Source organism: Syngnathoides biaculeatus, chromosome 5 (assembly GCF_019802595.1).
Source record: "Syngnathoides biaculeatus isolate LvHL_M chromosome 5, ASM1980259v1, whole genome shotgun sequence".
NCBI lineage: Eukaryota > Metazoa > Chordata > Actinopteri > Syngnathiformes > Syngnathidae > Syngnathoides > Syngnathoides biaculeatus.
This window is the reverse complement of record NC_084644.1, coordinates 6,750,312-6,777,705: the sequence shown is the minus strand read 5'-3', so window position 1 is coordinate 6,777,705 and position 27,394 is coordinate 6,750,312. Positions and strand designations below refer to the sequence as shown.

Genomic DNA, 27,394 nt, shown 5'->3' with positions numbered 1-27,394 from the left:
TCAACATTCACACTGCACTTATTTTTGCTTACAGCATTGATTGCACTGATTGCACGGTGTGCGTGACCACACACTGTACTTTGTTGAAGGTGTCTGAACCTATGGCAGAAATAAAAATGGTGGTACTGTGGAAACTCTGCTCTGTTATAGTAGTCTGAATAGAGAGAATACAGAGTAGTAGATAATAACAGTACAAACATGTTTCTTTGAAGCTCCCTCGACAGACTACAGTTTGATCAAGCATTTTTCTCTGCCGCTGCTCGAGTGGCCCTCTATGCTGATTTTCACCTCCTGAGAGATGATGGAGGGTTTGAGTTGAGTCCACGGAGGCTCCCCCTCCACCCTTTCAGTCTGATCCCGCTCCGGAGCGGACCATCGTCTCTTGCGGACAGTGGTTCTTTCTGGATCTCTGGACTGTATATTGCGGAGGGTGGTCATATCTGTTTTCTCTGATCCATCTCTTATACCCGCAATTCCAGAGATTGCCAGGACAGATTCTCCTCCACAGATCCCCTGCATTGATCCTGGATTCAGTCCCATTTCTAGTGGTATCGGCCGTCCAGACGTAGATCCAGGTATCCTTCTGACACTGGAAGCCTTTATAAGAAGTCCGCTGTTCATGCTCGCAGTGTTTGACCTCGCACTGTTGCTTACAGAGGGATCTGTGTTGTTACCTGGGTCAGAGAGTCTTGCGGTCTTCAACGAAGCTCCCATCGCCTGGCTGTCTGGTAGAGAACCATTCCTTAGTCCTCGAAGTGTAAGAGACACACAAACATCACCTACACATAGTTTAGCGCAGGACAGCTCAAAGAGCTGCGTGGTCCGGTCAGGACAGCAAGATGACCACCCCTGTCCAAATACGAAAAAGGGATATTCCACCAGCACCTCCACACACACCTACAGAAAGACACATATGTGTACGTTAAGTATTCTGCTTGACCTGAATGTTTTGCAGAGGATATCTAAGAGGGATGATATTTCACAGGAGGACTTAATGATCAGGTTTGTGAAACAGAAACATTACTGTCACAATTTCAAACTACTAGTGAAAAGTGTATCTAATGGAGCTGTGGAAATTCTGCAAATGCAAAATGCGTTATTGCTTGTAATAATATTGTATAAATAAATATAATTGTGTTGTTGTATTTTTAATTATTTGTACTGTTATTCCTGGACACTCTACCTGTATTTTCCAATTCTGTTTTACTTGCTGAGAATAAGAGCAACCATAATACTGTGTATATGAATTTATTTTACAGCAGAAAGCTTATCTGCCAGAGTGGGAAACAACCTTGCATATTAAACATGGCTGTACTGATGCATTTCCTGAGTTTTATTATCTCTTAGAAACACTATACTGAACCGGACCACAGCTTATTAGTATGTTACGAGTTTGTTTTTGACCATTTTATCCTACCACTGGGTCTACTGATTATTCTATACTGTGGCATTCAATACTGATAGTAGTTATACACAATAACGAGAAAAATGTTTATCTCACCTGGGCTTTGAGCTCCCCCACAGAAAACTGAATGACCACAGCATTAGGATTCTGGCCGCTGTCGATTCGCTCAACCGTGCTGGAGTCAATCTTCAGCTCACTGCTGATCTCTGCACTCTGGATGAAGTCCTCGGTTTTGAGATCCTCCACACGCTTCAACTCTCCATCAGCAAGCTGGATGATAGAGCCTCGCATAAAGAATGGCGGAAGTGCCACAGGGGAGGAGGGAGAGGAGATAGCGGAGGAAGCTTGGATGGAAGTATTGGCAGAAACAGTAGCTGGAGCTGGGGCTGGGGAGGAAGCAGCGACTACTGCAGGGACTTGGTTTGAAGGCAAGGCTGGGAGGGCTGGAGATGGGGCTAGAGCAGGAGGAACTTGACTTCCATCTGGGCCTATTGGCTCACATTTGGATAGGGCAGTTGCAAGATAGGCGTGAGGCATGGCGGTGGATATTTGAGGCGTTGTGGTCGCCGTCAGGGAGCTGACAGCACGGCTGGTCTCCATTTCTGTACTGCTATTTGCACTGCTGACTGGGATGAGCAGTGACTGACCACTTGGAATGACCAGGTGTTGTGGCAACGCTGCATGGTAGCTGACTGCGTGCTGGTTGGCACTGGTGATATAGCCAATGATGGGTGCTTGTGAGGAAGAATAAAGACTGGCTGGCAACTCGTCAGGGGGAAGAGTCGTCTGAATGACTGTATGGGGTGTGACAGACTTCATCGCCTCCGATGACGAGAGCGAGGAGAAGGAGGGAGATCTCGAAATGGGTTTTCCCAAACAGATGCTTCCCTTTTCAGTCTGAACCAAGGAAATCTTATTTGAGCCATGTTCTTGATCAGTGCTGTGGTTCGGTTGGGCCACAAGTACTAGGGAGGTCTGAAGTCCTGATGGGTTCTGGCCATAGTCTGCTGGCACGAGGATGTGTCGTGCCTCAAAGCTCTGAACTTGCTGATGATTTGCTGGTTGGGTGGGAGCTTTAATCGGTTTGACAACTTCTAGCTCACCGTTCATCACACTCTTAGCGTGCACCTCTGGTTTCTTTCCAGCAGAACCATCTGTATACTGAACAACCAACTGGGAGGGAGCGAGGGTGAGCGTTTGAGGCAGGACAGCAGTATGAGGGTGGAGCTGGAGGTGAGTTCCAGGTGTTGTAGAGACGGCGGCTCCACTGACAGCCAGAGGTGTTCTGCTATCAAGATGGATGTACTGACTGGTGACTTGCGGAGAGCTTGGAAGAGTGACTGGAGCGAGCTCTGTGGGCGAGAGGCCAATTTGGAACTGTTGTTCCCCTTTGGTGCCAGGCGAGATCAGGGCAGTGGTGTAACCATCGAGGTGAGGACGCTGTCCTATAGGGCTGGTATTAGCGGGAACTACGTGAGAGGAGATGTAGCTAGCATAGGGTCCGGAGCTTATGAACTGAACATTGGGTCCAAGCTGGGCAAACTGGATGGTTCCTGTGGACTGAGGAATGGCTGTGGGGTAAACTGCAGGTAGGGAGGCCAACGGCACTGCCGATAGAGTAGTTGCCGACGTTGGAATAGTAGGAGGAGAAGAAGAGGAAGTAGATGGTATGGGACATCTCGGGCTCTCTGAGTCTCGGGACCTGCATCGTTCACTGGCTACACTTGCCAGCCATGCGAGGTTCTCCGTGTGCGGAGCAGGATTGTGATGAACTACTGGAGGAGTTGATGTAGCCACTGCCACTGGCCTCTGCTCCAGTGCTAGGATTTCACGTTTTTTAGGTGGCAGGCATCCATTACTTCGCTCCTGGTTGGACTTCATTGTGCCAGATTGGTTTTGAATATCTCTGTTAGCACTTCTATTGTCTTCAGAGTCTCTCCCTCTCACTGACAGCGTTAATGTCTTCTCTCTTTGTCAGGGGGCACTGGCTCTGTTGGTGGTCACTGGCACACAGGCCTCAATCCAGACAAGGTGGAATCAAAGCTCATAAAATGAGCTCCATAAACTTCACGTGGAATCATCTCTGATGGATCCACTTCTTCCATGATGTTGGAGGAATCTGAAGACAGTCAAGAAAAAAAAAAAGGGGTAAGTACATAATGCATATGCACAGATTGACAGAGATGGTTAATTGGCCATTACTAGTGTTATGTTTTTACACTAGCAAACATGCTAGGTAGAAGGCCATGAAAAGATCCAAATGGTTCTTTAGAAACTGCTCAAAGTTATGCAACTCAATATTAATAATGTCCAGGGTTCAATTTGAATATTCTTTGCTCCACGGTTTCTGTCTGCTATCAGGTTCACACACCCAACAGTGTTGTATTGGAATATTCTGGTTATGTAACTGGTTTGTTCCTTTACTTTTCTTTTGAAAATGGGTCTTTAAAGGCATGTATTTGACAGTTATTACAAAGCCCCCCGTTTCAGAAGCGGTTATTACAGTGGAGGGCCAGCGCTTAAAAAACAGACATCCTAGTGATCCACTTCAAAAGTGTCCCTCCTTTTCATGCTTGTAAAGATGTTGTGCCCATTTTAGCCACTAGGTGGTGTAAGTACTATTACAGTACCGAAACCAAGAGTACAATACAACAGCTTGATGTTATTCTTCTCTAGCATGTTATTCTTAGCATATTTCCGTGACAGTGGTCTCTAATTATTCACTCAAAATTACATAGAATATAAAGAAAAGAAGAATCCAACAAGATTTTCTGGAAGAGAAAGTACTATAATGATACTGCATTTCAATTACAATTTTAATATCAGATTGGGGTTTATTGGGGACATGGTGTGTGTCATTGAACATAATAAATATATTATTCACCAACAGTGAGATGGGTCAGCAAGTGCATTACTGAGAGAGCCCAAAAAAGCTTAAATGTAATTTTGGGGGATTCTGGGAGATGGAACAATTGCATCACTGACAAATTTTGTTGTAAAATTGAATCTCTGAGAGTGGAATAACCCTCACCCAAAGTCAACGAAAGTATTTTGTGCATCTAACTATGTCAACAAGCCCATTCAGCATTGAGGTCAATATTTGACTGCGGGGATAGGGTTCGACATATTCTATAGCTGCATATTGTCGCTCTGTGTGTGCACAGAAAACACAGACACGACCGTGTCACGTGTGTTTACTATGCAGCCTCAAACTCTAAAACAACACCGTGCACACATTTGCCTTCCACGGACTCTTTTCTCGCTCCATTGGAACCGCTACAGTTGAAGACAATCTGTCCCGAGACTCTGGTTGACCTCTGAATTGTTGGGATTTTCCCATTGAAATCAAAACCTTACAGCATCACCAGGATTGTCAAACTAGTCTAGAAAGAAGTTCTTCTTCTTTTCCTTTCGGCTTGTCCCTTTAGGGGTCACCACAGCGTGTCATCTTTTTCCACCGAAGCCTATCTCGTGCATCTTCCTCTCTAACACCCACTGTCCTCATGTCCTCCCTCACAACATCCATCAACCTTTTCTTTGGTCTTCCTTTCTTCCGCTCTTTTGCCTTGCAGCTCCATCCTCAGCACCCTTCTACCAATATACTCACTCTCTCGCCTCTGGACATGTCCAAACCATCTATAACCTCGTCTCCAAAACATCCAACTTTGGCTGTCCCTCTCATGAGCTCATTTCTAATTCTATCCAACCTGTTCACACCAAGCGAGAACCTCAGCATCTTTATTTCTGCCACCTCAAATTCTGCTTCGTGTTTTTTCTTCAGTGCAACCATCTCGAACCCGTATATCACGGCCGGCCTCACCACCGTTTTATAAACTTTGCCCTTCATCCTAGCGGAGACTCTTCTGTCACATAGGACACCAGACACCTTCCGCCGACCGTTGCGCCCCGCTTGAACCCGTTTATTCACCACTGTCAAAACCTTGTACAGTGCTTTAACTTTGTAAACTCGCTTACAGCGACAATGGCATATTAGTGCTTTGGATATGAATCATTTTACTTCTGGTAAATAATAATTGTCCCCCTTGTTTAGACTGGTGCTTGGATGTGAATAACTGCCACAGAAAGAAAAAGCAAAATCGAATTGAGTTGTCAGCAGTTACACGGAGGTCTCTCGTGATGTCATGCATGACAGCAGCTTGAATTTTAGATGCACATTTTGTCAAATTCCCTTTGGGACACTTTCCGCTTGTTCCCGTGTACTTTTCCTAGATGTTCTGTTCTTTTATGCAGGCTTATCTGTGGGTCAATGAACGAATCAAGCTAAATTGCATACTTGCGAGAACCACCGCAGAGATTGTGTGTGACATACTTACATACAGTACATGCAATCCTAGCATCCAATTCAAATGAGGTGCTTTTTTAGTTTTTTTTTTCCAAATTACAGTAAGTAGGAGGTTCGCCACACTAGGCAAACACAAGTGCCCTACATGAAATATACAGCGTAATCAGAGGTGGACCTTGGTCGGTTTCTGTTTGGATGAGTCTGCTGCAAGATAAGACGAGGTTACGGCTTGCCAAGGAAGCAAAAAATAAATAAAAAAGGCAAAAAAAAACCTGGGCAATGTATGTGATCATAAAGCCTCGTACAGCCACCAGATATAACAAAAGAGGATCGTAGAGAAAGAGTGAGGGGGAGGAGAGGAAGCGCGGCAATGTAGGATGACAGATTTCGCGGCGAGGATGGTAAAAAGGCAGGGAGAGGATTCGGAATGGGGAAGATGGAGAAAGAGAGAGAACGGGGTGAGAAAGACAGTGCCGCCGCTCCTGACCCACATTGAGCAGCGCCTGCAGCATCAGCTCCCGCCTCGCTATATCACCCCACTCGCACTATATGCCGCGTAGCATCACTCTGAGGCAACAGCCCCACCTCGGTAACACCTGTAATGACATCACCTAAGCGAGACCAGACTAACCGACACCGAAACGCAACCTCACTTGACATCAGATAGAACTCGTAGGGAGGCGTTTCACCCCCCAGATAAACACGGCCCTCACTGAGCACATGGCCGCACATAAACATCATCTCTTGATCTTCGAACCTATTATTAGATCAGTGACTGTGGAAAACACACTCCTCTGAGTGATACTACGGAGAACAAAGGCCCGCTTTCAAGACATGAATGTCATGGCGAGTCAGGACGGCGTGGACGCTCTGTATCCAGCCCCGGACTGTCCTCTGTGAAGACAAGTATGATGAAGGGATGAAATCAGTTGAGGATGGATGGCGGGGCGGACGAGGCGTTTTTATTATGATGCGACGGAGTGAGAGTCTTAGATATAAATCACGTAAAACTGCCCACAGTACACAGACTGTGTGCTGTGTTGAGACTTCAGGTGAAAGACAGATACAAGTCCTCTCTTACACAGCATCAAATCCCCCCCCCCCCCAAACGCCACCTGCGCTCGCATCGATCCTCAGCTTCATAGCACTAACATCCCTCTGCAGCCGGAACAGACAAGGAAGGAGTGATATTGTACCGAGAGTGTCCCGACTCTCGACTAAGAGGGAATAGTCTCCGCAAAAAAAAAAAAAATTGCGAGATAAAATGACCCTGGAGTGACATTTGTGTCGTCAGTAATGCTCATATTTGTATTTCGCCTGCCAGAATGGCCGTAGATGCACAGCCCTGTGCAGCAGTGGCTATATTTAGAAAACAAAAACATCATCATTATCAATTTGAGCCCGCATGAAACAACGAGGGAATTACTGAGAGAGGCATGCATGTGGGATTCTCTGCATGTATAAATAGAACTTTGCCTTAATCCCGGCACCATGCACCAGGCCGATCAATACAGAGTATTCTGCTTTTTTTCACCTTAATATCCAAAAAAGCCGTTCCCACCTTCCCTCCTCTGTGTAAAACTAACGTGTGTGTGTGTGTGTCCCTTTAAGAGGCGGACCGAGCCGTGTGCTTGACTACAGCCAAAGAACAGGCACTGGGCCCAGGCTGTTTGTCTCCACAGTGACTCCAGAGTTCTGCATCAGTGCCGGACACACACGGAACACACACTCGGGGCATGCTGACATGCAGCCCCCCCACCCCCTCCCTCCCTCTCTCCCCTCCCGGAACAAACACCTCAACATCTGAAGGGGTTCAACATATTTAGCCTGCCTGTTTTTCGTTTGTAGCATGACAGCGTATAGTAGCAGGACAGAAAATACTACGATGCCACAAATCAAATCGCAAACAGACAAGCAGCGCCCCCCCACCCCCTCCTTTCCCTTTTCTGCTGGTTAGAGTACTAAGAATAGCTCACCAGTCCTTCCATAGCCACCGCTTGCAGAACATGTGCAATGACCCTCCTGCGCCTCAGCGGAGTGAATCCCGGAGACGTCCTCTCCTCGCGGCGTCCTCGTCCCGATCCGTTCCTTTGTGCCTCTTGCGAGGACTCTGTTTAAGAGTTGCCCCTCCGTTGCCCTGCAATCGGCCTGATGGCAGAGGAGGTCTCCCCCCTCCGCCGGCCCCCCCTTTCCTGTGCAAAAGCCAGCACCAGGTCTTGCGTGCGAGGCTCCTCCAACGTGTGTTATGCAAGGCCACCAGACCGCCAGCTCCGTCTCTCTCTCTCTCTCTCTCTCTCACTGCCTGGCTGCCTCTCTCCCTTTTTTTCCCTCTGTGGCTCTCCCTCCTCTTTCTGCCTGCCTCCCTCCCTCAGTACTCCAACTGACACAGCTCCTCCCCCTCCGCCAGCCCCATCAGCCATCAGGTATTCATTCAAAAAAAAAAAAAAAAAACACACTACTTGGCTCTGCGCCCAGACTACGCTGACACAGGGAGGGAGGGGAGAGTGTCAGCGAGCAACAGACGGAGGGAGGAAAACTTGGAGAGTCAAAGAGGGTTTGCACAGAACGACATGGATGTGTGCGTGAATATTATACTATTCGCATGGGCACGTTCACGCAAAGACACTGGTACACATATACATGCGCCCAAAACTGACGGGATTAGATGGTGGAGTGTGTTAGCAAAGCCCCTCTAATGCTCTTCCCTTGTTCATTTTCATATGAATTTCCCCTCGAGAGGCAAATCTCTAATCTGGCCCACAATGATTGAGCCTCACTTTCAGTTGGAAAATGACTCAGAGTAACCGACAAGCAGCCTTCGCCCCGACCGATATTTCCCCTCGTTCACGGGCACGCAGCAAACTCCACAGATAAACACCCACACCCAGCCGCTTGGCCGCCTTGGGTCCACTTTCCCCCTGCCGGGCACAGGGCAGAGAGAGAGAGAGAGAGCCAGGCTGCAGACAGGCACTCTTGTGCCAGGCCAGACTGCTATCTGCTCCTCTGCAGGCGCCACATGCAGGGTGGCCCCTCCAAATTGACAGCACGCTTGGGGGGGAGGAAGACACTCCAACTAAATCATACACTTACAAGAGGACTCATAAATGCCATATACCTAGAAAGGTCCTTTGACTATAGCTATAACCGCAACAAGAAGTGTGCAAGATGGATATAATTTGGCTGCCGAGTTATTATTATGGATAAACTTCGTCTTGCATGTAATATTTAGTGGTTGTTTTATTACTATTATGATAAATTCGGGCTTCTCCCAAACAAACACTTATCCGTTAAGCAAGTACAAATTACAAACTTATGTCCAGGATGCAACTAGTGCACATGCTGTATGTTTTAGTCATGCCCACATGAGACCTCTTTCTTCATCCATCAAGCAAACTAAGTTGTCAGATGAGTGAGAAATAACTTTGAATGAAAAAATTCAGCTAGGGAGAATTTTTATTTATTTATTTTTTTCAACTCTCAACCCCTAAAATTAGACAGAGCCCATTTTGATTCATCTCATTACTGTTAATACAAATATGTGTGAAGTTGAGTCACTTCAGATGTGCCTTGAACATCTTACATCATTCTTAGTTATCACATAGGTTATATATATGTATATATAAAGAAGTCATTGGTGAAATTTCATAATGAAACCTTTTAGAGTCACTGATGGCGTGGGATTGATTCCCGCTCAAAGATGGTGTCTATCTGCCCTACGACTGGCCTGGCGACCAGTTCAGGGTGTAGTCCACCTTTCGCCCGAAGCTAGCTGGGGTAGGCTCCAGCTTTCCGTTGACCCTTGTGAGGATGAGCGGCTTGGATAATGGATGGGTGGACAAAATCCTTTATTTTTATTGATAGGTGAACACATGGATGATGAGACTGCAGTGTGAGTGCTTTCAATGTGAGCCCTCTTATGTTACATTTTTCTTATGCCTGCTTCAAATTCTTTCTCTTATAAGAGCCCTTGTCCAGACTGCTCCTTTTAAAACATATTTACAGTAAAAAGCAAAACAGAACAGAAAGAGACGAGGCTTTCCAGCTTAAATGTCTAACAACAGGAGCAATCGTAAGACGTGTTTTACTAACATATCAAGATAGTAAAAAAAGAATCTCACCGCACCACTCAACAATTGCATTGCCTTGCTCATTTTCCCACGTCCTGTCTTGTCTTTTTTCTGTCCTCTCCTATCTGGTTCTCCTGGTTAGTTATTGCATGTCCTCACCAGATGTCCCACCACCACCCCCAAATCTACAAACACCATAATTTCCGACCTATAAACCGATTTTTTTCACACGCTTTCAATCCTGCGGTGATGCGGCAAATTTGGGTATTATTTTCTAGCGCCCGCAAGGTAGAAAAAGTAAGAGTGACACTGGTGGAATATATGTGCCGAGGAAGTGACTTTTACCGGTATATGTTTTGTTTAACCAGCCTTGTTAGCGCTGCGCTAGCGTGTTTCTGTGTTACTGCTGTGTCTCAGTGATTTTTACCAGTGTTTTTTTTTTTTTTGTTTTTTTAACTGGCCCTGTTATCGCCGCGCTAGCGTCAGCACCGCGCTAGTACATTGCTGCTGTGTTACTGCCGCGTCTCAATGATTAATTTTTTTTTTTTTTTGTAAGCGGCCCTGTTAGTGCTGTCCTACCGTGTAGCTACTGCGGCTATTTTATTTATTTTTTTTACCGGCCCAGTTCGTGCTGTTGTTGCTATGTTAAGCTAAGCTAAGCTAAGGTATTAATACTTTTGAAAACTCTTTCTGTGTATCATTTTTCTTTGTAAATATCTCAACGTGGGTTTCAACGTGGGCACTTGCGTCTTTTACACCGGTGCGGCTTATGTATATACCAAATGGTATTTCCTTTCCAAATGTACTGGGTGAGGCTTATAATCAGGTGCGCTCTGTAGGCCGGACATTACGGTAACTGTTGTAACATAACTTGTGTTCGAATATCAACACTGCGTCACTCTTGTTCTAATGTAGTTTTAACCCCTACTCCCCTCGTCCAGTCTGTCCCCTGAAACCTTTTTCTTTCCTGCTGCATATTCAATAAATAACGGAAAAAATAAACAGTCCTTCAAACTCCCCTGTTGCACAGCAAAAAGGTTCCGCCACAAAAGCATACAGATCCGGCATTCTGCAGCACAACAGGACAGGTTTAAAAAGAAAAAAAAAAAGGAAACGAATAACAGTTGTTGAACAAGCCAAGCGATCTAAAACAAGCTTTCAAGTGTTAATTCCAGCAATGAATTCCATGTTGCAGAAAGTTGTGCTGCACTGTGTTGGAGTCTGAATGAGGATCAAACTGTCAAACATGTCAGTTTGATCGAAAACGTTTCCACTATCGTCTACCTCTACATCTTTGAATTTTTTTCAACACAACTCAGGCTACTTCCACAGGTTCTATTAATTAATGTTAGCATTAGAGTCTATGCTGGAAGTGTGGTGCAGTGATCTTTTATTTACATTATGCACAGCATTGCTTTAAGAAGTCACTGTACTGTTTTGTGCTTACAATCCTGCATTAATTCACACCCACATACACATCCCTATACACTACACGCATTCCCTCATGCAGTGTAGTACAGGAGCCTACAGCGGCACACCGCACAAAACCCCCAGTGGCTTCCCACTTTTGCACGCTGCATACTGTTAGCGTCTGACCTTCTCCACACTCCAAGTTACGCATTAGCTTTGGCGAAAGCTTTTAACAGAACAAATATATCAAAGCCTTGAGTCTAACAGGAAATGTTCAGGTTACCTTGGAAAAGGTGTAGGTGTCCAAAATGAATGAAATCAAAAGTATCACCGGTGGCCTCTGGCTTCTCTGTTTCCTCGCCGCACGGTTGCTGTGAGATCCTCCTATACAGACATGTCCAGACATGTTGCACCGATCCACACACGAGTGATAGAAAACATGATGCAAACAGCCCAGAGCAGCTATGACATCCGAGCTGATTTAATGAGGAGTACGTGCTCAGGGTGAATATTTCTTAAGTCAGCAAACTCAGCGAGGTGTCAATGTAATGTCTCATTTCAGCACATTGTAATTGTGTTAAGGACATCTGCCTCGCTATTGTGAGGTTCAGGGTTTGAATCTCTGCCCCACCCTTCCTGTGTGGAAGTAGCAGGTACTCGGGCTACCTCTTACATTCCGTAAACGTGAATGTGAAAATTTTATATTGCCTTTTGGTGTGAATGCTTGTTTGTCTACAACAGTGTTTCCTCATTATTATTGAACCAATTGGATTCCAAGGTTTAATAAGGTTTACATAAACCATCCTTCCATTTTATTAGCTGCTTATCCTCACGAGGGTCACAGGGAGGGCCGGAAACTATCCTAGCTGTCAACGGGCAGGAGGCGGGGTACACCCTAAACTGGTCGCCAGCCAATCGCAGGACACATAGAGACAAACAAGAACACTCACAATCACACCTCTGAGCAATTTAGAGTGTCCGATTAATGTTGTATGTTTTTGGGTTGTGGGAGGAAACCGGAGTGCCCGGAGAAAACCCACGCAGGCACGGGGAGAACATGCAAACTCCATATAGGCGGGGCCGAGATTGAACCCGGGTCCTCAGAACTGTGAGGCCCACGCTTTTACAGCTGATCCACCATGCCTCTCCATAAACCATTTTACTTAAAAAAAAATAATAATAATAATAAAAAAATACAGATGTGATGTTGATGTTGTCTCACTTTATTCTATTTATTCTTTATCATGATTGATTCTTGTGTATGAATAGCGGCTGCACGGTGGATCAGCTGGTAAAGTGTGGGCCTCACAGTTCTGAGGACCGGGTTCAATCCCAGCCGCGCCTGTGTGGAGTTTGCATCTTCTCCCCGTGCCTGTGCGGGTTTTCTCCGGGCACTCCGGTTTCCTCCCACATCCCAAAAAAACTTGCAACACTCTAAATTGCCCCTAGGTGTGATTGTTAGTGCAACTGTTTGTCTCTATGTGCCCTGTGATTGGCTGGCGACCAGTTCAGGGTGTACCCTGCCTCCTGCTCGTTAACAGCTGGGATGGGTTCCAGCACTCCCCGCGACCCTTATGAGGATAAGCGTCAAAGAAAATGGATGGATGGATGGATGGATGGCAACAAGTAATTTGTTATATCAAACATTTAATTGTGGTGCCTTTTCACATATAGTATAACAGTATATTTTTATTAATGTAACAGTATTTTCAAATGTCATCAAAAAGTCTTATTTGATCATACTGTGTTTTCAATTTATCTTAAACCAACAACATTATTCCACAAATACAAATAATGCTGTTGACTGTAGAACAAACTAATTTGCAAAGATGAAGTGTGCATCTAGGATGTTGTAACAAGGCGGTTATCTTACAAATAATTATCCCTTGAACATAGTTTGGGGCGAGTCATATAATATTACTGCTAACAGTACAATCATTCAACAATACGTAGAAAGGTTTCAGCTCTAACAAGTGTAAAAAGTCGACCGCTGGGTGTACTGAAGCTAAACTCTGTTCTAATCCATCGTACCAGAGGAGCCAGATGGGGTGGGGGGCCACCCTGGGGAAATCCTTTGCATTAATAAAATAGAGAATGGTGAGTGGGTGGCAGCGTTATGGGAGCATGTGTTCGCAGAGTGGGAGGTAAAACCACCCTGGCGAGGTCCTGTCTGAGAGCAGACCTTCCTCCGGCTGTGGCTGGGCTCCGGTTCGGAAGTAGCAGCACGAACGCCGACACTATGCGGGGAGAATGTGAAAGTGCTCGCTGCCATGGCAACAAGGCCGCTCCACAGTCTCCAGCCCGCGTTAAGAAAGACGGCTAGCGACGTGGCCGCGCTTCAATGGCGGGGGAGCATGACAGGCTGAAAGAGCCTATTGAGAGCATGTGAATTAGTTAATGGCCGGAGTACACAATCGGCAATCCAGGAGGATGACCTCATTTTAGCTGTTTGGAAATATTACATGTCGTCCCTTTCTCTACTTTGCCTCAGGGTAGGAAGATGGCTGCGGATATTAGTGCTACAAATTAAAGTAACAACGTGTATTAATGGGACCTTAAGCCAAGAGCTGAGACATCACTGCTTGTAGCATACAATCAGAGAATGACCGTGCATATCATTTTGTTGGTGTCCTTAGATAACCTACTTTGGCGGTCTGTGATATTGGCGGAGGAGCCGGGATGCATCAGGACGAGTGGCGGGAGCGATTTTGAGGTGTGTGCACTGCTTGTATTAACTTTAAAACACACAAAAATGATACAGTGAAGAAAAAAAGTATATGAACACCTTGCTATATTGCAAGTTCTCCCACTGAGAGATCATTGATGGGTCTGAAATTTTCATCGTAGGTGAATTTCTCCTGTGAGAGAGATCTAAAAAGAAAAATCCAGAAATCACAATGTATGATTTATTTATTTTTTTAACGATTTGTGTAATACACTTGCAAATAGGTATTTGAACACCTGTCTATCAGCTAGAATTTTGACCCTCAAAGACCTGTTGGTCCGCCTTATAAAAGTCCCCCTTCACTCCATGTATTATCCTGAATCAGATGCATCTGTATGAGGTTGTTAGCTGCATAAAGACACCTTGTCCACCCCATACAAGCAGTAAGACTCAAACTAGTAACGTGGCCAAGACCAAAAAGCTGTCTTAACGACACCAGAGACAAAATTGTACAACTCCACACGGCTGGAAAGGCCTACGGAGAAACTGCCAAGCAGCTTGGTCCACTGTTGGAGCAATCATTTGAAAATGGAAGAAGCTAAACATGATGGTCACTCTCAATTGGAGTAGAGCCCCATGCAAGATATCGCCTCAATGATCCTGAGAAAGGTGAGGAATCAGGCCAGGACTACATGACACGACTTGGTCAATGACCTAAAAAGAGCTGGGACCACCGTTTCCAAGGTGACTCTTGGTAATACACTAAGACGTCATGGTTTGAAATCATGCATGGCCCGGAAGGTTCCCCTGCTTAAACCAGCCCATGTCAAGGCCCGTCTAAGTTTGCCAATGACCATTTAGATGATACAGAGGAGTCATGGGAGAAGGTTTTGTGGTCAGATGAGACCAAAATGGAATTTTTTGGTCATAATTCCGCTAACCGTGTTTGGAGGAAGACAGTGGTAGCATCATGCTTTGGGGATGTTTTTCTGCACATGGGACAGGACGACTGCACTGTATTAAGGAGAGGATGACCGCGGTCATGTATTGTGAGATTTTGGGGAACGAACCTCTTTCCCTCAGTCGGAGCATTGAAGATGGGTCGCGGCTGGGTCTTTCAACATGACAATGACCCGAAACACACAGCCAGGAATACAAAGGAGTGGCTCCGTAAGAAGCATATCAAGGTTCCGGCATGGCCTAGCCAGTCTTCAGACCTAAACCCAATAGAAAATCTTTGGAAGGAGCTGAAACTCCATGTTTCTCAGCGACAGCCCGGAAACTTGTCTCATCTAAAGAAGATCTGTTTGGAGGAGTGGGCCAAAGTCCCTCCTCCAGTGTGTGCAAACCTGGTGAACTACTACAGGAAATGTTTGACCTCTGTAATCGACCCCTCCGTAGAAATTGTGTCATCCGTGTCGCTGACCAATCAGAGGCCAGAGATCTGCATAAACCACGCCCCTTTTTTTGCACCGCCGTTCCCTCAGACATCGTTGCATGGTCCAGTATAGCTTTTGTTTAGCGTTTTATCGCGTATTTGGGTTCTTTAACAATAGATATGGTTAAGAGCTGTAGTCACGGACTTTGTAATAGTGACGACCGGTATCCTGAAATGCTAGTTGGTGGAGTTCAATTCGTACCCTTTCCAAAACCGAAGACCCAGTACGAAAAATCTCTTCGATGGATCAAACTTTGTGGAAGACCGCATCATCAACTGAATCCATCTAAAATCAACCGGAACAGAAGACAGAGTATGAAAAATGTCTTCGATGGATCAAACTTTGTGGAAGACCGCATGATCAACTGAATCCATCAACCGGAACAGATATGTTTGCACGAAGGTAAGCCCTATATTTGATTTTCAATACATGTCTCATATAAATGAATTAGCAGTTCTTCGCTATCATAACATAGCTACGTGTGAATGATTGACACACTTGATCTGTGTTGAGCGATATTTTGCGATGATCTGACTGCACAAACATGTCTCTGTTGGCGGCTAGTGAGCTATGCTAAACCGCACTAGCAGTCCTAAAGCCTTCAACGTGCACCGGGACACCAAGACTGAAGGAAGGATGTTTGAGGACACTAAAGTAGTGATTGTCATACTCAGTCGGGACTTACGTAGGTTCGGCACTAATTCAAGAATAATTATTGAGGGGAGCGTGACGTTACACAAAGAAAACGAGAGAAACAACTCGTAAATCAAGCCTCGCCTTCTTTTCCTTCATATGGCGGTTCACAAACGGCTATACACATACAGATTCTGCACACAAGTGTGATATGTAACACGAAAATAGGAAACTGTCAATGACGAATTCGTCTTTGGGTTATAATATAATATATTATGTGGCTTCTTGGTCTTCCTCTGACTCCGGAAAGATCTCGCGCTAATATCAATGGTTTCTCCGTCGATATGGATGTAAATACCATTGAAATACCCCCCGCTGAAATACTTGAAGCCCTGCTGTCTGCTTTTCAACGATATTTCACTGTTAGCTAAAAATGTGAGTGAGAAATCAGCTGGTAAATCGTTTCTCTCTAGTCTTTTCTTGCTGCGCCGCCATTTTTGCTAATTTTTTGTCTGAGGTTAGCACACGTGGGGTGACGTCACTTCAGGAGGCGTGGTTAAGTGCCCTGTACGGAGGGGTCAATTGGAAACAAAGGCTACTGTACCAAATATTAACATTGTTTTTCTCAGGTGTTCAAATACCTATTTGCAGCTGTATCACACAAATAAATTGTTTAATATATATATATATATATATATATATTGTGATTTTGGGATTTTTCTTATTAGATCTCTCACACAGTGGAGATCCACCTACAATGAAAATTTCAGACTCTGTGATTTCTAAGTGGGAGAACCTGCAATATAGCAGGGTGTTCAAATACTTTTCTTCACTGTATTTTATCACGCAGTGCTTACCGTGTACAGAACAGAATTATTATTAAACAAGATGTGAATTTTCAGAATATGACTGCTGGCCCTTTATGGGAAGATTCTTTAAATCATCCCAAAGCTGTTACAGTCACAAACAGTTGTTGCATAGCAACAACGACGTTCACTACACCCATTCTAATTCAACTTAATTGGAAATGAGTTAATTTGTGGTTTGTTGATTTAAAAAAAAAAAAAAAAAGTCCTTTAACTGTTGCATAAAATGTGTGCAAGTGGTACTACTCCTTTAAATGTTGAAAATAAATTGTTAAAACAAAAAAACAAAGCAAAAAAAACCCAAACATTTCCATTTATTTGAATCACTTTAAAAGCCCCAGGCACTCCATTTCTACATTCCAGGAAATGGTTATGGACAAATGCCCATAAGACTGAGTGTTCATTGTACTGGAGGATGTTTATCGTTTTATATCCGGAAACGAGTTTGGAAATATTTTTGTTATTGTAAGTCGTGAATGTTTTTCGGTCCAAATCGCTCGGAGCGCGGCTACGAGTCTCAGTGTCGAAGAAGTGTCCGGTTGGGATGACATTAAATTAACCAAGATGGAGAGACTGACTATTTTTTTTTCATAAGTTCCTGCTCAACATTTCCTGAAATTAACAAATTTTAAACAGTTGCTTGGTAACGAGAAGTTTGGTTTTGGAATTTTCGACAATGACGTTCTCGTGTACACGCCGGCGGTGAAACTCATCAGAACAAAACAGGTTTCGCCTTTGCTGCATCCAAGTGCCAGGACTCCTTTTCATTCAGCTCAAAATAGAAAGTCAGCGCTTACGCCTGTCTCCACAAAATAGTTAAAGGCAGTGCTCGGGCGGGAGTGATTTGTGGGGGTGGAGTCGCGGAATGGCAGGGAACCGAAAGTATCTGGAAAATGCCAAACAGAGCTCAGCGTGTAAATTATTGGCTCTGTACCGCTTGTGAGCGGCCTGGGCGACTCCCACTTAGGAGAAAAAAACGACGCTGGCTGCATTCGAAGCCAGCGTGTAACACATCGATTTACATGCCGCGTCACGTGATCTGACAGGCTGCGTTCATACGAAGAACACAGGCATCACTTAAATGACCTCGGCGACCCCGGTGGAAAGCCTGCCCACTCCCCCTCCCTACTGCAGCGTCATTACTGCATTATAACAGCAGAGGGCAGTACCCAATACAATTGAAATACACTAATGTACTGTGTAGTGCTGTAGACAGCATATTATACATTTTCAAATTCATGTGGAGTAAGAATAGCATGTGAAATACAAACTGACGCTTTTGAAACACAATTTCAAATTATTAAATCTGAATTCAATAATACAAATCCTAGAAGTCAGGCATATTTTGCTTTGTATGCACAATTTCTTTGCAACAAATCCACACAGAAGCAAACAAAAGAGTCATCAAAAAGAGACGGGGAAAAAGTCAAAATCAGTCCTCGACTCTTATGCTTAAAATCAACATAATACAAAATAAATAGAACTAAAAACAGGTTGCGCTCGAATGGTTATTTCATATCCACTCTCGTGTGGGAACTTCATGATTGTGTATCGCTCACACCGAGTTGTGTGCTTGCCTCTTATCTATTTTTGTCGGAGCAGCAGAGCTGAGTGCGCCTCCAAAAATGTGCTGTATGCATGTCATGATAACACTTATTTATTCACTAGCCTAGAAATGAGTTCATTCATAATAGATTGCCCATGGCAGTATACAGTATTACAAAAAAAATAAGGCATGTACGTGGCTGGTATCGATTCTGGTTTGAAAGCAAAGACAATTATTGAAATTCATCCGTAAGACTTTGTAGATATGTATTATATTGCATCACAAGGTCCCAAATTGACCTCAATGGCAGCTTTGGTGATAGATTTAGAAAAAAAACAAATATGATTACTCCTCTGTGGATTCATGCAACTTCTGTTGGTATAATAACTGTTATGTTACAAACACAAGGTCGACTCCCGCAGCAGTTTCCATAAATGATTGCCGCAGCTAATGCAAAGTGGTGGCACTCTGTTAACCCGTGGAGAAATTTATAGCACAATGACATCATTTTACATAAAGGTCTGTCATATATTGCAGCGATGAGTTGGCCCTTTCTCAGAAAATTCCCCTCCCGTTCCCACTGTGGATGAGAGCCGCAAGATGGCAACATGCAAATAAGTTGGAAAAGTTATATTCAAAATCATGTCCGTGTTAAACATAATGATTGAGATTAATTCTTCTATTGTTGTTGCTGTATAACTCCACTGCATCATGCATGTGAATGAATGGTAAGTGTACACTAGGGGGCATCAAATTCATAAAGGTCTTTTTTTTTTTTTCAAGAACAACTTATTTTTTCAGTCTGTTTGATAGCAAATAGAACAAACTCATCATGTGACAAAATATATAGTAGTACAAATGATGTACTTGCATTTTGATGTTGTCTAGATAATGCAATTAGTGTGGTGCAGTTGCTCAGAATTGAAAAAGCGACAATTTGTAAAGTCTAAACACTCAGATTAAGGTCGGTTACTTATTAAATATCCATATTTTAGAAAAACAAGGTAGTATATAGCAATTTATCATGCAGTCGATAAAATGTTTTCGCTCTTTTTTTTGTTACTTTCCAAATTAGGCCATTCAATTTGTCTGTGATCAAATTTAATCTGAATTAATCATTTGCGAGTATAATTGAGAGAATTTTTGCACTGAGGGGGTGATCGACGAAAAAACGTCTCACATTTCATCATTAAATTATTTTGGATTAAAAAAAAAAAAAAAAAAAAAAGCAAGCAATCCAACTGGTAGACAGAATGTTTTTAAGATCAAAGGAGCCAGAATAGAAGGGAAATGTGTTCCAAAAATTGATACTTTATTACAGTTAAATAACATTTTGTGGCAATCTGGCATCGACTGAGCCAAAGAATTATCATAGACATCCAACAAAAATGGTAATGTTAATCATGCACTTACTTAGTGGTCATTTGGACAAGAGTACACAAATGTGAATTACTGTACTTCCATTTGAGCCTATTATCATTAAATTAGCGGGATTTCTTTTGTACAAAAGCAAAATAAAAAAAAAAAACATACTGCTGAGGTTTTGGTTTTAACCTCTTTGTTGACTGTCCCTGAGGTCAGAAAAGAGGAAAAATGCAAATACATGTACAACACTCTTCGCTTGACCTGTGACCTCCTCAGAGTTACGTTCAGCAAGCATCAGCTTTACTTTTTGTGGCTTTTTTTTTTCATAATACTTATTCCATTACTTACTTCCAAATTAGTAAAACTACAGTCCCACTGCCTTTAAGTCATCATTTCATAAAACCATAAAGGAGTTTTAGTTTGACCTTAAAGGTTAAATCCTTTTTACCGTTAAGAATGTTTTAAATTTAAAATAAAAATTGTGATGATAATTAACTTCATATTACACCTGTCATTACAGACTCACTTTTTTTAATATTAAGAGGGGTTAACTTTTTTCTAGAACTTCAATAATTTGCAATACTTAATCTTAAACTGTAGTTTAGAATACTGCCTGTACAATTTAACAATTTTATGAAGTAATTGTTTAATCTTTGTAGAAAACATTCATATTTTCAATAGTTCAAGGAAAATCTGTTCCAAATCTGCAAAAAAAAATTATATACAGTATAGATTGTGAACAATTTTAGAGGCTTTACTTTAGTCCAAGTCCCCCACTTAAACTTTTCATACAATATTGTCCCGTAATTTGCGGCCTACAAACCATTACTTTTTTTCACACACTTTTAGCCCTGCGGTTTATGCAGCGATGCGACTAACTTGTGCATTTTTTTTCTAACGGCCACAAGGGGGCACTCGAGCTGAAAAGGTAAGAATGAGACCGGTGGAATATATGTGCCGAGGAAGTGACTTCTACCGGCCCTGTTAGCACTGCGCTAGCGTTAGAGCCTATTAGCCCTAGCGTTAGCACCACGCTACCGCTAAACTCTTTCAGTGTACCGTTTTTCTTTGTAAATATCTCGTGTTTCCATGTGGGCACTGGCAGCTTTTACACAGCTGCGGCGTATGTATGTACCAAATGGTATTTCCTTTACAAATGTACTCGGTGAGGCTTGTAACCAGGTCCCCTCTGGAGGCCAGGAATTACGGTACTTGCTTTTTTTTTTTTTTTTTTTTTTTAATCACGTGGATGACCAGGACACGCTAAGATGAGGAAGCGTTCCGACTTTTAATACACTGAATGTGCCTTTGACGAATAAACAACTGTAGCCTACTTGAGCACCTGAAACACTGAGCATAGTCCAAAGGCCCAACGTTTCAAATTATTTAATACACAGAAGAAGAAAAAATACTTGGACTATCATCTTATAAATACGCGGATTAGTAACTTAAATATAGCGCGAACAAACAAAGTCAACCCTGATCTGAAACATGATTGGAAAAAGAGGCAAATGTGTTTATGCAAAGAGCAGATCTCATTCCACCATCATATTTTAAGAGATGTGAACTTCGCACAGGGATCCATGCAGCCGTTCGCTCGGACACGAACCAAAATGCAGGTTGTGGCACACTGATCCATAAAGAAACCCTTTCTGGCCTCGTTACGGAGCCCTGATGCACACTCACCAGACTCGAGTCCAGCACAGATTTTAGTTTCTAACACTTGATGCGGTGCGCTTTGCAAAGCGGTGGTGCCGCACATCTGGGTCATCTGACCCTGGAGCGCTTGACAACAATGGTGCCGGCGACCATGTCGTACACAGTCCTGTTGTGCTGAAAGAACAGAAGCGTGACAAAAGCCGGGAAGAAGAACGCGATCGAAAAGTTCTTGCTGAGGGCTCGGACAGTTGATCTGTCAAGAAAGATGGAAAGAGGCATCGTCAGAGAGATGGACATATTAATTTCTCCCACGAGATTGATAAATCTTCCGAATGCTCAATGAATATACTGAAGGTTAAATTTACAAGAGGATATTTTTATTATTTAGAATGCTCATATGTGTTCCTTAAATTAGCCCAACATGGCAAGAAAAACAAAGAAAAACGTCTCATTTATAATTACTGCTCCAATGCGATTTTTCAATTTTGATATTTTTGTTTCTGTGGAACCCATCCTCAGATATTTGCTCACATATTAGCAGCTCTCTGCGTATTTTTGTGATTTTTTTTTTTTCCTTTAACACCCAAAAAATAAAAAACGCACAAACATCTGGCTAATAGGACAAACGTGATTGACAAGGAAGTGTTTCAGTGAAGCATCTCCACTGAGGGGAAAAAAATATTTGTAACTTGGGGGAGAGCTAAGAATAGCCCTGAGTTGAGAGCAGAAGTTACAAGGAGTCTTTATGACGTGTATGTTTGCCAAATGGCTATTAAAGCGCTCAAGCTAACATAGCATAACTTGACAACTGCTATTCTCATGCCTTGCAAATGCAGCATACATTGCAGTGCCCTTGCATAATTTCCCCCCCAAAGCCATTTATTTTAAAGGATAACGTCATAAAATGAGTTTGGAATCATATTTTGTGGTAAATTGCTTACGGCCACGCTACCCTGAGAACGCCCGATCTCGGAAGCTAAGCGGATTCGGCCCTGGTTAGTACTTGGATGGGAGACCGCCTGGGAATACCAGGTGCTGTAAGCTTCTCTCCCCGGCTAAAATGCAGAGGGGTTGCGTCAGGAAGGGCATCCGGCGTTAAAAAAAAAAAAAAAAGTGCCAAACAAATGTGCGTTCATCTGAGATGACGCACTGTGGCGACCCCTAACGGGACAAGCCAAAAGGAAAAGAAGAAGAAGTTTGTGGTAAATTCACAATTCAAATTATGGGGGCATGGTGGCTCATCTGGTAAAGCATTGGCCTCACAGTTCTGAGGACCTGGATTCGATCTGGGCCCCGTCTGCGTGGAGTTTAAATGTTCTCCCTGTGCCTGCGTGGGTTTCCTCCGGACACTCCGGTTTCCTCCCACATCTCAAAAACATTCAACATTAATTGGACACTCTAAATTGCCCCTACGTGTGATTAAGACTGCGGCTGTCTGACCTGCGATTGGCTGGCGACCAGTTCAGGGTGTACCTTGCCTCCTGCCCGTTGACAGCTGGGATAGGCTCCAGCTCTCTCCCCCCCCAGACCCTTGTGGGGATAACCAGTGAAGAAAAATGGATGGATGGAATACAGGCAATTATGAACATTTTTAGGGCTGGTGTAAATTAATTGGTGCTTTTAATGGCAGGGCTCAAATATCCATCCATTCATTTTCTTTGCATCTTATCCCCACGAGGGTTGTGGGAAGGCTCAGTCGGTGTTTACTGTACTGGCTTTTAAGTTGTTGTCCCTCCCGCCCCCAAGTTCTTTTCCAATTGAAAACATGTAGCAAAACTTAACTCGTTTTTGTTCCAGTACTGGTTTCACAAAATATTAATATGATACTATGATCCCCCCACCCCCCACTTCGATATAATAACTCTGACTTCAGCTCGCTGCAGCCACAGATTCCCCCCTCCCAACACAAACCACCACACATACTTTGACCAGTCCGACCTTACTCGGTTGGGTTCCATAATTTGCGTCAATTTATTACTTCAGCACCGAAAAAAAAGCTCAAAATTTAATATGTATATCTTACGTTGAAAAAGTACTTATTAAATACACGTACATTAGTTACATTTGGGGGATTTTAAAATCCTTATCGGGAAAAAAAATCGCAGCACTTACGCAGACAGCGACACGTCGGTTGCCGGCACCACGAGGACCCGGTTGGGCTGAACCAGAACCGACGAGTCGCACGTCACAACTCGAAGTCCAATCAGGAATTTTCCTGGGGTGGCTCCTCCCGCTCCCCAAATACACACAATCTGCAGAGGAACATCAGTAGTGGATCAACTTGGCAGCTCAGAGGGGGGAAAATCAGAACTGGTAACAGTGGCTAGAGTACGGAGTCACTCCCATTTGAAAAATGTACGGGGGTGGTCAGTCACGTTCGCAGATAAATTTGCGAGCGTGATTAGGGATCCAATCTCAAGACCTTGAAATAACTTACTGGATTAATATAACTGTAAATTCAAAACTAAAACTAAAATAGAAAACAAAAATTTCAACCTCAGAAATGATGATTTCCAGTTTCAACTGATATTAATAGAACATGATATAAAACGGTATTTAATATTTTTCATTCTTGATCTGACAAACTTTATCTGAAGAAAAGTTAAATGCACTGGCCTGTCAAGGAATAAACAAACTGTCTATACCCGCAATGTTTTGAAAATGCTGAAAGTTTTGTTCAACGTAATCGGCGTTCGTGGCAACAAGCTAGCGATACATTGGAACAAACATTCCTGTCGTGATGTATTGTTATCATTTAGGGTAAATTTACGGCGTTATCGATTGTCAATCCATTAATGAAGTCTATATCTTCTTAAAGCCCGTAAAGGGGGGTGCACGCACACATCGCCGTGACTGCCGTAAATAGTAGGTTGGCTTGCTAGAACGCGCCTTTGTGTGTGATTTTATTTATTTATTTGGGGGGCACGGAATCACACGATCAACCAAAAACTGCCTCGGGATCGACGCATTGAGCACCCCCGGTGTAACTGAATTTCCTTTGACATGGCTCATGATGTTGATGACTTTCGACGTAAATGTGCAGTACGTGAAGCAGCTCGGAACATGCGCATTTGGCATCCCTTCCGTACATGCTCAGTACGGTGAACTTGCATTTCCTGTTTCCGGGTTAGACATGTTGATACCGTTTTCGGTCCTATCCGCACGGTTACACTTTTTTCAAGCCATGCCCGTCTGAAACAGTTTCCAGCATCCTTGTCAATTGCCCTCGCTCGATCTTCGTCCTTTTTTTCCTAACACTTTCGCCATCGTAAAACTTTGAACACACCGTCGCTCAGTTCGTGCTATCTAAGTCCCACGCGCCATTACTTGGCTAACTAACAAGTTCCACCGCGATTTCTGAGAACCGGGAACACGTACATGGCAATGGTGAAACTCGATTAACCACTAACACAATTGGATCGTTATACTGTATAACTGTGTTGTCCAATCGAGTAATCTGCCACAAACAGGTTTTAATGTTTATGTCGCAAAATGCAAATATTTACACTACCGAGCAAGTTAGAACGGCATATGTTAGTCGTGCTTGTGCTAGCACTAAGCTGAACTTGCAGCTCGGAGCCCACCACCGAGAGGCAGGCGCACGATACCCTACCCCTACCCCCCCTGAAATTTTCAACGGATTTGCGCTTATCTCGAGAATGGTCATTTTGGTCTGAAAAAGTTGGAAATCCACCGATCGGCGGAAAATTCTCATCCCTGCAATATCTATTTTTTCGACTCGTAACAAATTTTACGCGCATGATTTTTCGTGCTCGACTGTGCAGATTTGCGAGCGCGACGGGGCGCGGTCGCGCTCATCAAATGTGAGTGACTAGTTAACTGAGGACTAGCACAAGTGACCCCTGCGGTCAACCAGTGAATGAGAAAATGATTTACACCTTGAACATTGACCGTCTTCTCCAAATGGATTTTGTTAGGACCGAAGAGGTATCAACACTCGTGATTCCTTCGTCCTTACCTCGTAAAAACACACAAATATGGGGTACACAAGAGCAACCAGCATCATTTTCTGCAGCTCCTCCATCGACGTTTCCTCGTCGATTTCATCCACGATAAAATGCATGGCGAACTTAGACACATCCCTAATTTAAAGAAGAAAAAGTAAACCAGGATATTTTGTAGGACCTTTGCTATTGTTTAAACTTACTTGATTCCACTCAGGTGCATAATACTAATAATAATGGTCGCTTTAATGAAGAACAGAATGAAGAAATCCACGATTTCAGCCAGGAGTCTTTGGAGAGGCGAGGGGATCGTGTACTCTCGACCTGGGGAGAGGATTACAAGAACGGGTCAAGAAGTCCATGCAGAAATTAGCGCAGAAACTTAGATGCTATTTCAAGACACTTAGGTGGGGAATGTAGAGCTCAGTGTAATTGCACGTTCTGATTTCCTCGTCTTACCTGGCCTCCGCGCATTTCCATTCTCCTGTGGCAGCTGCTGCGGCCGAGTCGGCACCGCAGCCCCACCGGGGGCGGGGGCGGCGGCGGCAGCGGCGTCACCTTGTCGACTACTCTGGGAGCCCGAAGCAGGCGCGTTGGGCGAAAACGCGGCACCGAAATACTGCCCGTTGGACTCGAGACGTGGCGTCGACGTTCCGTTGTGCGATTGAAGCGCAGACGGGTGGGACATAGCCGCCGACGCCGCCAGCCAGCTCTGCCAAGTCACATAGCCGGTGGAGTACTGACACATCCACGCCTGCAGCTTTTCACAATACTGCGCGGTAGTGCAGCTTTCAGGTCCATCTTTCTTGTCTTTATGTTGGTCTTTTCTCTGAGAATCTTCTTCGGCGCGTCGTCTATGCGCATTAGGAGAAGCTTTACTCTTACTGGAATCCATGTTTGTGTTTTTCGTGTCCGCCATGTTGGGCGAGAGTGACGCAATAGACGTCATTCCGGAAAACTGAAACAGAAAAACCCAAGGGGAGTTAAATTTTTGTTATCATTATTTTTTTCAAATACACGATACAACGGATGAGTAAATTCAACCGTGTTCATTTTTTAAATCAAGTATAATCCACAAATTGAAGAGTGAAGAGAAAATTAATGTTGGTCTTAAATTGGTTAAAGGATCCCACATTCAGGTTCACCCTGGTAGAAAATGGTATATTCCAAATTGGTCCTTGTTAATGTAAAAATAATTACTGTATCTTTAAAACGCGCAGCTGGCCAATATCACTCATCATAGATGAGGTGAAAAAAAATGTGTTGGCAAAATACCGTATTATAATCCCCTCAGGTGTGGTCAACGACGATACTGTTGCTGATGCACTTCTATCGCTTTAATCCCAGGAGCGGTAACAAAATCTGGCGACAACTCAAGACCACCCAGGAGAGGTAACAAAATCTGGCTACAACTCATGCCCACGCTGTCCACACACTGACTTGAGCCAAGGTCAAAGCTTCATTGTCCGATGTGGTCTTTCATCTCTCACTAATATGCAGCTGTCCATCAACAGGCCCAAAGAGTTCAGACATTACAGGTTACACGTTACATTTCATCTTTAAAAAAAAATTATTCAACCGATAGAGATATTTAACAACCAATTTCCTCATTCTGTCAGCTGTATTTTTACGACACCCGTTACATGTCAACATTTTCTTTTTTTTTTCCTCACGTCTTCAAGAACTACCCAAGATGACAATATCCAGTGTTTAGTCTTAATTTGTGGTTACAAAGTAAAAATAATATCAGAAATTGTCATTGACACCCAAATGTATTTCTATTGGGAAAAGGTTGTATTAGCATCCTGCATACACACACACACACCTGTTGATGAAAATATTGAGGTGAGGCAAACACGAAAGCAGGCAGCACGGTGGGATCAGATGGTAAAGCGTTGGCCTCACAGTTCTGAGGTCCTGGGTTCAATCCCGGACGCGCCTGTGTGGAGTTTGCATGTTCTCCTCGTGCCTGCGTGGGTTTCCTCCGGGCACTCCGGTTTCCTCCCACATCCCAAAAACATGCAACATTAATTGGACACTCTAAATTGCCCCTGGGTGTCTTTGTGATTGT

General features: G+C 43.8%; 2 protein-coding genes, 1 long non-coding RNA gene and 1 pseudogene across 6 annotated transcripts; 2 read left to right on the top strand and 2 right to left on the bottom strand.

The window, feature by feature from the left end:
- Window positions 1-3,385, bottom strand: LOC133501474 (ataxin-1-like). 2 transcript variants are annotated; one of them, XM_061821271.1, is made up of 3 exons: window positions 1,502-3,385; window positions 199-897; window positions 1-99 (listed from the first exon to the last, which is right to left on the bottom strand). In XM_061821271.1, the coding sequence occupies exons 1-2, from the start codon at window positions 3,284-3,286 to the stop codon at window positions 226-228; spliced, it is 2,457 nt and encodes an 818-aa protein (XP_061677255.1). In that variant the 5' UTR covers window positions 3,287-3,385; the 3' UTR covers window positions 1-99; window positions 199-225. The 2 variants fall into 2 exon arrangements, with proteins under 2 accessions (XP_061677255.1, XP_061677256.1); XM_061821272.1 differs by lacking the exon at window positions 1-99 and having other exon boundaries at window positions 540-721; window positions 784-897.
- Window positions 463-27,137, top strand: LOC133501479 (uncharacterized). Its single transcript, XR_009795190.1, has 6 exons — window positions 463-575; window positions 657-757; window positions 956-1,002; window positions 3,384-3,553; window positions 13,822-13,898; window positions 26,671-27,137. It is a non-coding gene; the product is annotated as an uncharacterized LOC133501479 (long non-coding RNA).
- LOC133501475 (protein FAM8A1-like) lies at window positions 20,916-27,325 on the bottom strand. 3 transcript variants are annotated; one of them, XM_061821274.1, is made up of 6 exons: window positions 27,149-27,325; window positions 25,783-26,281; window positions 25,527-25,647; window positions 25,338-25,461; window positions 23,471-23,610; window positions 20,916-21,611 (listed from the first exon to the last, which is right to left on the bottom strand). In XM_061821274.1, the coding sequence occupies exons 2-6, from the start codon at window positions 26,270-26,272 to the stop codon at window positions 21,467-21,469; spliced, it is 1,020 nt and encodes a 339-aa protein (XP_061677258.1). In that variant the 5' UTR covers window positions 26,273-26,281; window positions 27,149-27,325; the 3' UTR covers window positions 20,916-21,466. The 3 variants fall into 3 exon arrangements, with proteins under 3 accessions (XP_061677258.1, XP_061677257.1, XP_061677259.1); XM_061821273.1 differs by lacking the exon at window positions 27,149-27,325 and adding an exon at window positions 26,599-26,753; XM_061821275.1 differs by lacking the exon at window positions 27,149-27,325 and having other exon boundaries at window positions 25,783-26,287.
- LOC133501581 (5S ribosomal RNA) lies at window positions 22,294-22,402 on the top strand (annotated as a pseudogene).
- Window positions 27,326-27,394: the final 69 nt, after the last annotated feature.